The 15,682-nt window shown below is 39.9% G+C and overlaps 1 protein-coding gene across 2 annotated transcripts in view; it reads right to left on the minus strand.

Annotated features, from left to right (window-relative positions):
- Nucleotides 1-15,682, minus strand: part of RASA3 (RAS p21 protein activator 3) — a 134,989-nt gene that overhangs the window by 79,695 nt on the left and 39,612 nt on the right. For both annotated transcript variants that reach the window (XM_050908376.1, XM_050908385.1), the window contains exons 2-3: nucleotides 15,326-15,443; nucleotides 3,643-3,746 (exon numbers count right to left, since the gene is read on the minus strand). In XM_050908376.1, the coding sequence (XP_050764333.1) occupies nucleotides 3,643-3,746; nucleotides 15,326-15,443 (222 nt within the window). The remainder of the gene's footprint in view (nucleotides 1-3,642; nucleotides 3,747-15,325; nucleotides 15,444-15,682) is intronic.

Here is a 15,682-nt window from a genome sequence, read left to right on the forward strand (position 1 = left end):
CTTCTGTCCCACTGTATTGGCACAGCTTGCCTCATTCAACATTTCTAAAAAGCTGAAAACTAAGTATCAAAACATAATCATTAAAGAACATATATTTACATTTGCCTTATTTAGCAGCACTACTATCCTAATATTCCTTGTACTGTATCCAGCCAGAGGTATCTTTTTTTCCCATTACTACTGGAGGGGTACCAATTGACAGTTTTTCAAGTAAACCCCATCTCCTCAATGTTTTCCTCATTGTAACAACTAGATGGAAATAGCTATCCTATGTATTAGAGACACATGTTCCATCGAATTGGCCTACTACTCCTATTTGATCATTTGGAAACAAACAAGCAAGTCTAATTTTAAATGGAATTTACCATTACTTTCAGTAGTACACTTCCTACTCAAAGCATCTCAACATCTATATAAAACAGTATATAAACTCTAGCCAGTAACAGTCAAGCCACACAATATCAATTAAACAACTTAAGACTAGTTTACTTCCACAGTAACTGTGTATTTGCTACATTTTATCTAAAAAAGACAAATCTATTTCAGATCCACTGAGCTCTTCATTTTCTTCATTATATTTGCATTTCAACCGGCATCCAAGATTCTTCCAAGACACAGTTGTTCAAGAGCGTCTATCTGTTTAGCTAACAAAATCCTAGATGACTTAGCAAATCATGATTAGGAAAATGCAAATGTAATAAACAAACATGCAAACTCAAAGATATCTTTATCTGCACAATCCTCCCATCCTGTATGCCAAAATACTACAGTATGTTCCAAAATGTATCTGCTACACATGTGTTCCAGTTTCTGAATTTGTTTGGTTCTCCTCGGAAGTTTCTGTCAGAGGTTTCAGGGGGTTCTTGTTTTTCATTTTCTCGCCCCCACTCCTTCTGCTTTTGGTGGCTTGAGCACTCTCATCTGTCACACATTGAGTTGCATTTCAGATGTTAAAGAATTTACCATCACAAACTTGTACTTCATATTTGAATAAATAAAAGCATGCCTACTCTGAGCTCCAGTCACCCTGGAAAGCAATGTTATAACACCAAAGAGAAAGTTCTGGCAATACTAGTGATTCAAAAGGAACTCTGCTAGCCAACCGTCTTCAACAAAATAGCTACTTGCCAAATTCTCACCATTTTGACACACATGCACTCTGTTCTCCCTCTGTCTCAAAACCCCCTCAAAACCAGCCAAACAAACAATGCAAACAGATGTCTTAAACATACCAGAGCACACAGGAAACACAGGCAAATTCACAAGCTCAGTAACATCTGAACTTAAAATTAGTCTCCCTGGATGGAAGACACAACCCCCAACTCCCTTCTCTGAGAAAGTTCATTGCTGGATAAGCACGGGTAACCATGTTTTCTTCAGCAGAAGTGTCTCATGATGACATAATATAACAAGCGATCTCTGTAATGCAAACAAAGGGCCCCTATTTGCAGAATTTGGCGGTTCAGTGGAAAAGAGCTTATTCTAGCACTACTCTGACCAAACTTTTTCAGTAGGGACCTCTTCCAAACCTCCCTTGCTCAAGCCTCTTCAAGAAAAGGTCTCTTAAGACTGAGCTGAAGATACACATAGAGCACCTATTCCTTTTAAATATTACAGACTTTGTTCCAATGAGAGAGTTCCCTTTCTCAAAAAAACTCCACTGTTCAGCCTTGCTGCTGCTGACTCCTGTTCAATAGGAACTACTGAAAATAACCACATGCAGTTACTCCAGAGCACTGTTCTCTTTCCAGAACATTTTCCTATTACAAGCAGAACTTACAGAGTTAGTATCAAAGTGACAGTAATTCTGGATTTTTTTTTGTTCTCTCCATTGCTATTTATCATACTTCCACATCTTTGAAATGCTCTTCAAAATATGCCTGTGATAAGGAGGGAGGGGAACAGAGGGAGGAAGACGGGAAAACTCAGACTACAACAGCTAATATGCACTGTAAAATCTCAATGTAGACAGGTAACACTGGAATTTTGACTTTTAGTGCTACATCAGTATAGTAACACACCAGTCTGCCTACCTATGGATTCTGCAACACATACAAAAGTCAACGTTGCCTTTTCCTGAAAAGGTAGTGAAAAATAGAAACCTGATCAATCATTTGAGCATCCCAACAAAAGTCTCTTTATATCTTCTGCAAGTCCTTCGTTTCACAAACTGCTCCAAGTACCTTTAAGACAAGATTACTCTAGCAGCTCCTGAAGAATTCCTCTCCAACGTCAGAGCTTGATTATTAAAACAGGAACTTAGGAAACATGGAGAAAAGGAAACAATTTGCACTTCTCTATGTGCAATTTCATGGGTCTGGCTTGTGTTAAGTGTTCAGAGACCCTTGTTCCAAGAGAGAGTAAAGCCCTGAGCAAGAAAAATCCCAGTCCATGGCCTGTTCATGGGTCACTGCAGCTGCACAAAACCGGTGACACACAGATCAGATGAGGCAATTTCAACAATGAAAAACTCATCAGTTGAAAGAAAGAAGGTATTACTTTCACATTACAAGGGAAAACTAGAGATTAGAGAGACCAAAAAGCTTTCCAAAAGCTCACTCAAAAAATCAGAAACTGATCCCCTCCTCCCCAGAATGTTAGATTGCTAGATGCTGTACACACATGGCTCAGTTAGGGACATAAAGAGAACGACAACCCAGTTTCCTAGCTCATATGTAAAACATAAAACAATAGTTAAAGAAAAAGCTAGTGACTGCATGATAAACTAGTGTAATGTAAAGATACATACGAAGAGATCTGCACCACCACCCCATGCACTTTAACATAATGCATTTTACAGCATTATACAAACTGTTGCTCAACATCAGACAACTTCCTCACTCACAGGCTTGGCCAAAACATACACACCTCATTGATACCTATAGTCATGTTATACTGGAATTAGAAAAATGGTAGTCATACACAACTTATTTCAAAAGTAAGAGATGAACAACTGAAAAAAATTCAAACAGTTGAAATGACTTAAAGTGGAAACTGTTCCCCTCAATAACAACTAGGCTTTTACAAGATTTTTATCCCTGAAGAGATAAATGGAGTCATGCAATTTGCTGCAGGTGAAATGCATAGCAAATAATATCTGGAAAAGCAGAGATCTTGCCCATGTCAAACAGACACTGGAAGTCTTACAGAGCTATTCTGTAGGCAATAGCTTGCTCTGATACTCTGTATAAAATTCTGTCACCATTGTACTGTGGGTACCTATGATCAGTAGCTATTACTCTGCATGTCATTAAGGTAGTCATAGTTTAACAATACTGCATGCAGGTAAGTGTAATGAGCCCTGGAAAACTGCAAGACTAAAGGCCTTGCATTTAGAGAAAAAAAAATGCAGTAACAAATGACATTGCCAACGTTTAAACAATGCTTTATTGCCTACTTCAGTTAAACCACAATCTGCATTTACTATCATACCAGATAGCATTTGTCTCCCAGCCTTTTTTATAATATGTAATACTGAAGACATTTTTGTCACTTGACAAAAAAGGACAATACTGAGCAGTACTTACCTCTGTCATTGTCAGTCCTATCAAGACCCCAACTCATAAGACTACATATGATCTAACAGTTAAAATCCAAGAAGAAGTAAGCTGTAAAGAAAATAATAATTTTATGACCACATACCTATGATGGAATCCCTTCGAAAAACATCTCTGTCAAAAATATAAAATGACAGATGGCGAAAGGTCCGAGGAATTTCACAGTAAAAGTCTTCTCCATAGAAGGGGCTGGGTAAACAAACAAACAAACAAAACCATACACATAAACACACACACACACAAAAAAAAGAAATTAGTGTTGGTATCCTGGATGAGCCAGCATGTTTATACTTCACACCCAGAACATCACTCTAGACTGTGATGGTCTTTCCCACCCACGAATGTGCACCTTCAAGCACTGTTGCACTTTGACTCTTCCCAACTATTTTAAATACCCACAGAACAAGATTACTTAATGTGCAAAACAGAACAGATACTTCTTTTTATCTGGAAAACAAGTGTCCCTAAACAAAGAGGGCAGAGACCACATTATTTGTTAACATACAGTGCCTTGAAGGGTGGAGAGAGGCCCCTGCTGCCACACCATGCTTACAATAGACCATTACGACAGAGATCACAAAAGCATACACGTGAACAGGATGAGCAAAATACAGTGTGATTCATGGCATAATTTTTTTTTTTTAAGGATTTAGTTTATTTAAAATAAAATGCCTACAGCCGTTGCCTCTTTTCTCATCCCCTGCAAAGTTTTTTATTTAAAGTCAGATTCAGTCAACTGATGGTAACTAAGCCTTGGAGCTGGTGTGATGCTTGTTACCTGATAGCACTATGTATCTGTCTATTTTTGCTTACTGGAATTGTATAGAATAAGTAATTTTGCAGTAAGACCAGATTTAAAAAAATATAAATACTATCTCAGCATGATAAGCTCTTTAGAGACTTAAGGGGCTTTCTTTGGATCCTATCAATTTAAATGGGGGGGGGGGGGGAATCTCAGACACCTAACAGCAACCCTTTCAGTTTCTCTGTATCCAATTATATGGTTAAGGATTTACTCCTAAGAACTATAAGCACATATCAACATTATTTATTCATTGACAGGTCTACCATTTTACACAGACTTTTCATTCCAAGTCACTCATGCTTCAGTAGATCTAAATGAGTGGATGCAAGTTGAGTCATATGGACAAATACAGCAAGCACTGCAGATGTAGACTTAAAAATAAATCTAATTCCAACAGGCTGAAAGCCAGCAGGTTTTTATCTTCCCTTTTTAAACACAGACCTCCTTATTGTCTTGGCTAAGCACAAAAAAAGGAGACAGAATTGTGCTGTAGCTTTAATCGTTATGAAAGGCTTTTATGTTAGAAAATCAGATATCCAAAATTATCAATAGTTCCTTGCATTAACTTTAAATTTTTCAGCATTTTGTCAGGAGAGGTCATTCCCTTGGCTTCTTTCAGGATATTTTACACCACCATACACTTTTGCTTGTATTTCTGCCTATAGTAAAAATACACTCCCCCAGAATTGCCACATTCCCTCAACAGCTAGCTGGCAAGTCTCACTCAAAAACACAGAGGCGCTGAAATCAGCTAACCACTCTATGTTTGAAGGGAATATGCCACATTCATTTCATGAAGTCCAGAGACATCACTCAGTATTCAGTAAGAACATTATTTAAGTCACTACTCCACCAGCCACGTGGAAGAACACATATTGGATAAACAACAAAGCCCAAGGCATACCCAAAGGTTAAACTTCTACCACTGAAACAGTTTCCCATTCCTTGAAATAAATGCATCCAGCCGTAAGTTACGGCAACGAACACGAGCCCCACTCAGTCATCCCTACTGTGAAGGCAAGGGAGAAAATGTAACAGCTGGAAATGGCAGCTGGTTTGACTGTTTGTCCCAACTGCCTCCTTCGATTCAGCACTCTCAGTTATGTCTTCTTTACTCATTCTGCTCCAAGAGGTTTTATTTGGAATCAAGAATTCAGCAGTCACCGCTTCAGGCACAAAATACATCGAGTTCTTTGGTACAAGCACCTTCTACCAGACTGGGGACTATCTGACTGTCCCAGCAGCCATACTTCTGCTGGCAGCCCCGAGGGCCTCATTCTGTGCACATCACTTGGTGCAAGTTTTCATGCACAGGCTTAACCCAAGGGGGCTACACAAATGTATAAACATTACCCAAATATCTAGTGCATTATACATGCCGAACACTTGCATCGTTCCGAGCCCTAATACTCTGTTCAGCCATAAAATTGTCCGTTCTGCTGGAAAAATGTGACAGATTAATTTACTCACTAATGACCTTAGAATGAAATGATACATAATGAACTGTGGATTATATACCCAATCCTCTATCAAGAATACGAAGGAAGCTTCAGTATACTGGAAGTCTAAAGGCAATATAAATACAAGTGAGACTTACACTGAGCATACTTTAATTCAGCAGGAAAGAGCAGGGAAGAGACAACAACTGGGGCCTTTGGCAAGTCCCCTATTAATGATTGTCACTGGTGGTGGTCAGGGGCAGAAGATAACTAAGACCACACCACAGCAAAACAAACAAGAGATTCAGAAAAGCAGAGTGGACAACAGGAAGCATCTAGTCCAATACATGGTATCAGAAAGAGACCAATTAACAGAAGAAATGCTATGAAGGCTCTTAGCCATGCAGGGACCACATCTGGTCACTACTTCTAGGCACAAGGCTTATTAGCCTGAGCAGTGCCTGCTGGCTGGTACTCTTCACAGGACACATTATTTGCAGCCGCTGTCAACAGAAGAGAAGCTGGTCTGCTCTTGGCTTTCCTCCTCAGAGATCTTGTACCCCTTGCAGATTCACGACCTCTCATCACTCAGGTAACATCCCTGAGGTGCACTGCGTTCTTAATATAAGCAAGCAGATTTCCAACACAAGTGCACTCACTCTGCACTGGATAATTAGGCAGCAAAGTTTTAACTGTAAGGATACTCATCAAGATAAATCTGATATCCCCCCGCCCCAATCTTGTGTGGCTCTGCAGAAACAGTATCTTCTTTCTGAAGGAATCAAAAGTAACCACATAAATGCTTCCAGCTTCCACTTAAATGTGTGCTTTTCCTCCATGTATCTCTTTAGAACAGTACTCGCTTTGTCTCCCACCCAGACCTGAAGAGCAAGAGGTCGCAGCAGTCAAACCCCATGATTTATTTCCCAAGCTAACTAATCTTGAGTGTGAGCCCCAGGGCTCCAGAATGGTTTTTCCAAAAGAACAGCTAAATCTCTCCCTCAGTGTCCCCTCTCTCCCAAAGCCAGAATTAGTCTGATGGGGCTTCAGTGAGTACTTTTATTTTGACATAGCAATTAATAAAAAGCAGCAGCATCTGCCTACACAGCCCTCAGGAGTCTGACAAGATCCTCCAAAACAAATACTAGAATACTAGCCCAGCTGAAAACTCAGGAATCTTTCAGAACCAAGTGAGTTCAGATTCAACTTCCAGGTTTTGAGTTAAGCTTTCCTCATAGATTAACCAACCCTACGCTCAGGAGAAATGTTAATCAAAGAAGAGAAGCAATAATGAGCGCCCCCTCCCCAACCTTGCAGTGTAGGCTGCACATCAATACGGTCACAACAGAAGGGCATAGACAAGATCAATGTTGTCGTTATTTCAGTTTCTTCTGGACTTCAAACAAGTGACGGGATAAAACTGCTGAGAGCAGGATCTTGCAAGGACAGAAACAGTGGACCTCCACTGTAAACGCAATTCAGCTCCTTCCAAGCTGAATCTAAAAGCATTTTCAAACCCAGCTTCTTCAATAAAGACTAAGTTTAGAACAGTTTTACTAATTTCTTTTTAGTTTTGCTATCACAGCGATGAGAGGGGTAGCAGTGCAGGCATCAACTACTCTTTAGTTATGAAATGGGGCTTGTTCCTAAGTCACTGTCTCTTGTCTTCCTGACAGGATTAGAAGCTACAGAGAAAGAACTGTACCAAATTTTAAAATCCTTGCTCCAAGCTTTCAGGTACACAAGGGCCTGACTCTGTAGCCTTCTACTCCACATACCCTCGTTTCACACCCCTTTCTCATCTCTTTTCCAGTATATAGCCATCACCTTGCTACACTCTGAAGGAGGGAAGCTCTACCTCAGCAGTCCTCTTCTCAGGAAGCGTGGGGCTTTTATACAGCCCCTACCACTGACATACACTAATTGATCCCTCCTCAGGACACTTTCCCGAGGATGCTTCCACAGCTCTCGTGACAGAAGACACACACACGCAAAAAAGTCAAGTAAAAGCATAAAGAATAGTGCAATGGATTTGAATCTTCAGGTATACTCTCCCCTCACCAAAAACTTGCTTGTTCTGAATGCTCACGGGAGCAGGAATACCAGGACATTAAAACCAAAAAGTACCCTCCAGGTATTGTTTCACTCACATACAGCTATCCAGCTTAGAGCCCTTCCCATTTCAAGGTATCTATTTTTGAATCTCTTCTACTGTGTGTTTTGGCAATGGATATTTTCAGGAGACAGGGAAGGAGAAGAGAAACAAATTACTGTGTAGATCAAGTGGAATGAAAGCAAGTAAGGAAGAGAATCCTCAATTCAAACATGATGAATGGGAACTTCTTCCCCTAGAAAAGGTTCAAAATTTGTCCACTTTCACATGTTTTACTAAACTCCAGAGGCATACTTGCAAATTTAATTCCATATCCTCAGATATCTACTGAAATCATCACAAATAATATTAACAGAGAGGAAGAGACTTCATAAAACAATTCTCAGTGTAGAAACATTTCTTTAGTTTCAGGCTGTGTTGCAAAACCTCATGCCTGTTTCTCAATACTTAGATTCGCTAAAGCAGTGTTGGGGGTTTTTTTGGCACCAGTACTTCAGTGGATGAAGTGAAAGAGTTGCATGATGAATAATAATGAAACCCCTCAAACCAGAATTCTTTGTGTATGGATTTTTTTTTTTTTTAAACTGCTTTTGTGCTTGAAAGTAAGGACTATTAACATGCCACAGACAACTCCACATCCTCTGACTATTTTAAAACGTTTAGAAATACTGGATTCATCCTGCTGCATGAACTGAAGACCAGAGTTCACATCACCATGTGAGCGGGAAGCAAATTCAGTCTGTACAAAGGAGTACACTTGTTTGTTTCTACTACTAAGCTTTTTCTGCTACTTGGCTAACACGTTTTATACTATGCTTTGCAGCGTATGTAAAGGGAGTAGGGTAGAGAAGAGAAGGTCTATTCAAAGCAGATACAGCCAGCCAAATAAAATCTGAATACACTTCAGTCTCCTACTAGATACAGAGCTACAAGATGACAGGCAAGTAAGACAGGCTCTGTAAGAGCCAAAGTTGGCAGATGTCATGGTAGCTTTCTCACACAATTTATTAAAAATACCTAGTATTATATTTGAAGCACAGATTTGGCAGAGGACACGCAGCAGGAAGTATATGGCACAGAAGACAACATCCAAATCCAAACATACCACTTATGCCCACTGTTAGAGTGCAGGCTGCAGTCTTCCAGACATACACCGAGCCTAAGCAAATTTTAACTTGTGCCACTGTGGAGAGACGCCCAGGCGGACAGTGCTGTATTATAGCCACAACCACCCCTACTACACAGAGAAAAAATAAAGCGGTGTGCATTTTCTCAACCCTATGCTCAGAAGAGAGAGACAGACACACGAGCTATAGTTATCATCCTCACTTGACAGTTGCTGGTTTGGCTCAATGAGGCTTACAGGGATTATGATAACTTGAAGCAGCAGCCATTTGGCCCCTAGTCACCTCCCAAAATATTCTGTAAGATGACACACACAAACAACAGAAGTCACATTACAGCTGCATTTACTTTTTTTTTTTTTTTTTTAATCACTCAAAGCAGCCTACAACACCAACAATTGTTACTCACATGGGTGGCTTTTCGTGTGGATAAACGCTCTCATTCATAAACTCTGCCTTGGGTCTCAAGGCTCACTTCATTCTCTTCCTTCCATTAAGTCTTGCTTCCCTTCCTGGCACCCTTCCCAGCTGTATTACCTCCCTACACAACCATACAGTCCTTGCCTTCAATAATATCCCTCACCAGACTGAAGTTATACCCATATCCATCTTATCCCTTTCCCTCAAAGGCTTGGGGTGTTTCAGAATTGAAGTCTATTGATATTAGGAATTCAAGCCATGGTTAGAGGTAGTAGAGTGCAGAAGATGGCAGGCCCTGGGGCAGAGTGCACCCTGAGGAGTGAGCTAGGAGCATGCAGGAGAGAAGCTGCAGAACATGCTACAGCATCCAGCTCAAGGCCTCTTTACTTAAGGCCTCCAGGCTGGGGAAAGCTGTTATTTCAAGGAGGTGAGCTGGTAATGTATGAATATGGAAGTAACTAATGGAACTAACTCAGATACAACAGCGAATTTTGGTGACGCTCCAACTAAGGGAAACAACTTTGTGTTTAAAATTTGAGAAGTGGCCTGCATCCAAGATGTTATCGGAACACGAGAGAAGTTTAGCTATGCAGACATGAACTCCAAACATAGGAAAATAAAGGGTTTAAGCAAGCCTAGAATTAAAAAATAACAACATTAAATATGGCAGCAGAATTACTTAGAGAAAGTTCTGAGAGCTACTGATTGAATTTGTTACCTGATCTAATACTAAAATAAAGACACAGCAACCTCTTGTTAAAGAGAACACAGCCTTAACTATGAATTTACAGCACATTTCACTATACACTCACAAGCACACTGAAGACTTCTAGTTCTCACTGTTACCTTCACTGGAGACTGGCAAAAAAAAAAAAAAAAAAAAAAAGACTGGGCGTGGGGAAAGTGCCTCTGGCTTCATTTGCTGTTTCATTCAGGCTTTGATCACTATGTTTAGCACGTGAAAAATCCCTCAGTGAAATAGTGGAGAACTAAATAATCACAGCCTCAAGACGCTTGGCTCGTTTCTCTAAAGCACACAGTCAGCCATTTGATTCTTAACGTACAACAGTTTTTGCCTTTATTCATATCCTTGAAACAAATTTAGAGATGTCACATTCCTCCCATTCTTCACCTATGATTTGAGAAGCTGCCTTGATTTCCTGTTGCAGCTGACACTGCCCTTTAAGTGAATGGAAACATTTGATGCAAACAGCAAATGCAAAGTCAGTCTTAACACCAACAAACCAAGAAAGTTTATCCTCAGGGAAGATCTGTAGCTAGGAACGAGTCCTGGATGGTGGAGTCTGAAGTTTGAAGCTACTCATGGGGGAAGCTAAGGAGTTGATTCAGCAAAGGAAATTAATAGGCAAAATTCTTGTCAGGCTGTCGACTTGCAGCTCAGAACTAAAGAGAAGTTGTAGATCTGTGCATTTAAAAAAATAGTAATTCTCACACATTCCTTAGGACATAAAATATCTGAGTCCCTTCACATACATCTCTGCTAGGTTATATGGAATGGATCCAATTCTATTCAGTGCCTTTGTGGATGATGGTAATATAAATATTGAATAACAAATACAAAACAGAGAAGCATATTAAATCCTGGCTCTGACTGACCTCTCCCTCATATCTTATGACTTGCATGTGACCTTCTTAGAATTTACTAAAAGCTTGTGCCAAGGAGTTTATGAAAACAGTGCTGCTTGAAGAGTTCAAGATTCTCTTCCTGGGAACCTGGAGAGCTCACTCTGACCAACCCATGCGTTCCCTGTGCTTGTCTAAAGATCCCCAGAGAAGTCGGATGACTCTGAACTGCCCCAACATAACAGTACTTTCACATTGCTCTGTGGTTTCATAGAAAGGCCTGCCCATGTTGTAACCCTTGACTTGTTTCAGTCAGACACTACCATGTTATCGTCACAGCAGCCCTCAAAATCTTCCAGCACAAGACAGCAGTGCCACCATCCAGTTTAACAGAAGCCCACAGAGGCTGGATGGCAGGAATGATTTAAGTTCCTGATTGTAATTTATGAGTCCCACCTGACTGCTAAACAGAGGAGTTAAGGTTCACCATGCTGGCTGCTCTCAGTTTTTGAGATGCAAACTTAGACAAAGGGCATCAGGCTCACAGAGATTCTCTTCAGAGCACTGGTAAGGGCACTGGACTGGGCAACAGGATATGCTGGTTCAGTTCTTAGAGTTCTGAATGATTCATGCTTTGTTGATTTAGGAGGTTACTGCTCTCAGCTGTCTTCTCATGCCTCTGCCACAGCCTAATAAAATAAAAATCTGTTGCAGAAGATTAGGCCAGAGCTCAGGGAGGCAACTTCTTACACTGTCCCAGTATAAAACACAGGAGATCATGAGTCAGAGTCTGAAGGCTCTGCCACAGATACCCCAAGCAAGCCAGAACTGGACATTCATCCAAGTCCCTCTGGGAAGGAGAGATAACTGCTTCCTTTCTCCCATTTGCCAGTTCTATTTAAGCTTTACATCAGGAGAAGGCCTGCCTGGAAAAATATACATTTCTGCAGTGCTTAGTAGAAGCTTAATGAAGCTCAACTGAGTAAAAAAAAAAAAAAAAAAAAAAAAAAAAGAGAGAGAGAGAGAGAGAGAGAGAGAAAAGCAGGCACTCCTTGAATTCCCAAGAACACAAGACAGTGTTCCAGCATGACTTTAATTATAAGCCTTTTCATGCAGATAAAAAAAGTCATTTTATGCAGATATTCTGGAAGAGATAGGCCTCTCCAGGACAAATCTGAATGAGAAGACATCATTTCAGAGTCAGTAGTGCTAGGGCTGCATATGAAACACCTTTCAACTCAGACATTCACACAAAGCATCTTATTTTTCATAGACTACATGAAAATCATTTCTTGAGCTTACTGGAAGATGGGGGAGTTAGCAGTATGAGTGAGAATACAAGAAATTCTTAAAACTTACTTTATAGCAAGCCAGCCCCATATCAGCCATGAAGTGATACGAAGTAGAAAAGAGGCATGAACAATAGAGCAGAGCCAGTGTTCTCCCCTTCAAACCCTAGTCAAAGGCTGTGTCACCCACTTCAATGCCAGCCATGCAGATGTTCAGGCAGGATTCAATTATTTTAGTCATACATTGGCCCAGCTTCACATCCCTGCTCCCATCTAACATCGCATATCGCAGCAGTGATACCTCAGAAAAAGGGACCCAACACATGCTTCACTATTATGTTGGCAAGCACCTGGCAAAGAAACATCGTACATAAAAGCAGGTATTTCTCTGCTGCATACAAATTACACGGGCCTTAGGGCACATAAGCCTCGCCTGCCCAATAATTCACAGTTACTCAATGGGTTGAATCAATTTATAAACAAGCATTAAAGAATGTAACAGCATGACTGGCTCGTCAGCTATGTGCTCATCTCCGAGTCTTACAAAAAAACAATAGACAACCGCAGTACAGTCTGAAATAATTTGAAAAACATCTTCCTCTGTAAGTCTATGCACTTGTTTTAATAGATGTAAACACAGTCATAAAAGATTAAGTAGCTGTTTGAGTGTGCCTCACTAAATAAGAGCAATTCCTGTTCACAGATTGGGAAGACATCCCAGTTCTACCATTCATGAATTTGGGACTTTTGTCTGCTTTTCTTTTATGCAACAGAAAAACAAGGACAGAGAAACACCTATATGGATAAATGCAAAATTCAGTTGATATCAGTGTCTATAAGTGGATATTCAGGGACTGTGAAGCAGCAAGTTTTTCAAAAATAGTACTTGCAAATAGAAGCTCACAGAGGGAGAAGGCAGACTACCACTGAAGACAGGAATTCACTGGGAGAAGAAACAATGACCAAGGAGATCATCTTTAGTCAACCCTTAGGTCAAAGAAGATAGGACTGTAAAGGGATTTTGAGAGGTCCACCACTGTTCCAAAGCAGGAAGATCCCCATATTTTGTCCAGGACTGATTATACAGAACCCATTAAAAGCCTTCAGCAATAAATATGGAAAAAACAAGGCAATCTACTCCAGTGCTTCAGAATCTTTAACAACAGAAAGATTTTTCTTTACATAAACCTTAACCTAAACTTCCTTCCCCACTGCAATTTAAGACCATTATTACTTGCAACATCCATATTGGACATACAGAGCAATTCCCTCCCTCTTAAGTTTTTTTGGGGGGCGGTTGTTGTTTGGGGTTTTTTTGTTTGTTTGTTTGTTTTTAATATATCTACATAGTTATATCTACTCTCATCCCTCTTCTCTAGGCTAAACAATTCCAATCTTTTAACCTTTCCTCATCAGTTATGTTTTCCAGACCTCTGATCATTGTGTTGCTCTCCTCTGAATTCACCTCAACTAATGAAAAGAACTTAGCTCCACAGGAGACCAGAAACCTTCTAGTTCTGCACAGCCTGAGTGTATCTCTTCAGCCTTATAATGATATCTAAAGACAGATGGAATTTTTCCCATTGAAGGAATTACACTTGTTGCTTATTCCTACTACTAAGAGTTTATTTTCTCAATAGAAAAATACTTGGCTTAGTTCAAGGAAATTACATCAACTACTCTCATACACCCCCACTCCCCACCTTCCACTTCCCTGCAAAGCACTAATGATCATCTAGCAAAAAAACCCCACTGTGCAACTTCTAGTTGTGAGTAGCAGGCCTACAGTTGGTTGACCCAGGAATGAATTTAAGTGAGTTAAAGTCACTTTTAGAGACACAACTGGTTCAGGGACACTGCATGTCAGTTATTGTCCAAAAAAAAAAAAAAAAAAAAAAGCGCATACAGCTCAGTCTTTGCTTTTTCACTTTTTTTTTTTAAATATAGTACACTACAAACAGGAAGTGTTAGCATCATAATTCAAAAACACTCTAATTATGTTTAGCCAATCTAAATATCTCAAGAAACAAGAGTCTCCATTATGGACCCCAGTATACCGTATCAGAAGACAAGATGAGGAATAAAGATTTAAAGATGACAAAAAATTATGGGAGAGAACAATTAAAGTGACTTAAGGGAATAAATCCCACCTCAAGCTACTCAGACTCACATTCTTAAATGCGTTAGGTACTTCTGAGGGGTTGGGGGTGGGGTCTAGAGCTATTTCCCAAAGTAAATTATTTGCAATAACAAGACAAATAGCAAATTCCTAACTGTATTACTCAACTCTCACTCTTTTCCCACTTTATATCTTAAGAAAAAAGTTACGAACTTGACTGTTCCTTGCTGCTACTTTCCCCTCAACTCCAAAAAAAGCCTGCCAGAGTATACATATATGTATATGTATACAGCCTTGTTCCCTTTATTTTTTTGATCTTTGGGGTTTTCTAGGAGAAAGCATTTTAACTTTTGCTACATGCTTCTTGTTCTGTTTCACTCTACATTTGGCTTCTACAATCTCACAGGAAGTGTCCAAGAAAATCAGACAGGCATCTTATGTTCAAACCTCTCCTTTCAGTTGCAGCCTCATGACAGGAATTAAAAAAATCCCTAACTCTACCCATTAGGGTAGCTAGACCAATGCAAAATTCTAAGCATAGACAGATGTGAAATGGACTTCAGTGCTCCCTTCTAAGTTGAGATCTAAAAAGCTTAGGGAATTTCAAAACAAATATTGCAGAAAGGAGCACTGGCTGCACATTCTTAGGAAAAGAGTTAATATGGCCTGCCTTGGTGAAGACATTTTCCCATATACAGAGATAGGAATCATGACATTAATAGTTCTACCACTAGTGTTCTTAAAACTGGAAGGGGGATCATATTCATCCCCCTCCTCGCCTCCTCCCCCCCAAAAAGTATCTCTGGAACATTAAACAAACATAATAAGCAGAGAATGAGAAGAGTTAACAGAATGTATATACACGTATTTGTTACCATAATGACTTCTCCACTATTTTGGTCCTGAAAACCTCCTCCTGGTCCAGGTTTACAGTACAGTAGCAATCCCTCATCTTGTTTGGCCCCGGATACGTAGGAAGATTTTTGGCTTCACCTAAAGACAAGAAAGAAAAAACCCACAAGGATTACATATTAAAACATTATCCATAAATTAATCACCTGTCAACTAATGCAGTGTCAGCAACATGGCTAAAACGAAGCATTATGTTTTATTTTTCTTCCCAAATGTGAAGTCTCTATTAAATTTAGCAGCAGTATTCTGTTTCCAAGGCAGCAGCTCCTGACAGTCACTGAGTTTAGAGCTCAGCAGTAGCCAGCAACAACTCAACAGTT

Source organism: Gymnogyps californianus, chromosome 1, assembly GCF_018139145.2.
Source record: "Gymnogyps californianus isolate 813 chromosome 1, ASM1813914v2, whole genome shotgun sequence".
Lineage (NCBI taxonomy): Eukaryota > Metazoa > Chordata > Aves > Accipitriformes > Cathartidae > Gymnogyps > Gymnogyps californianus.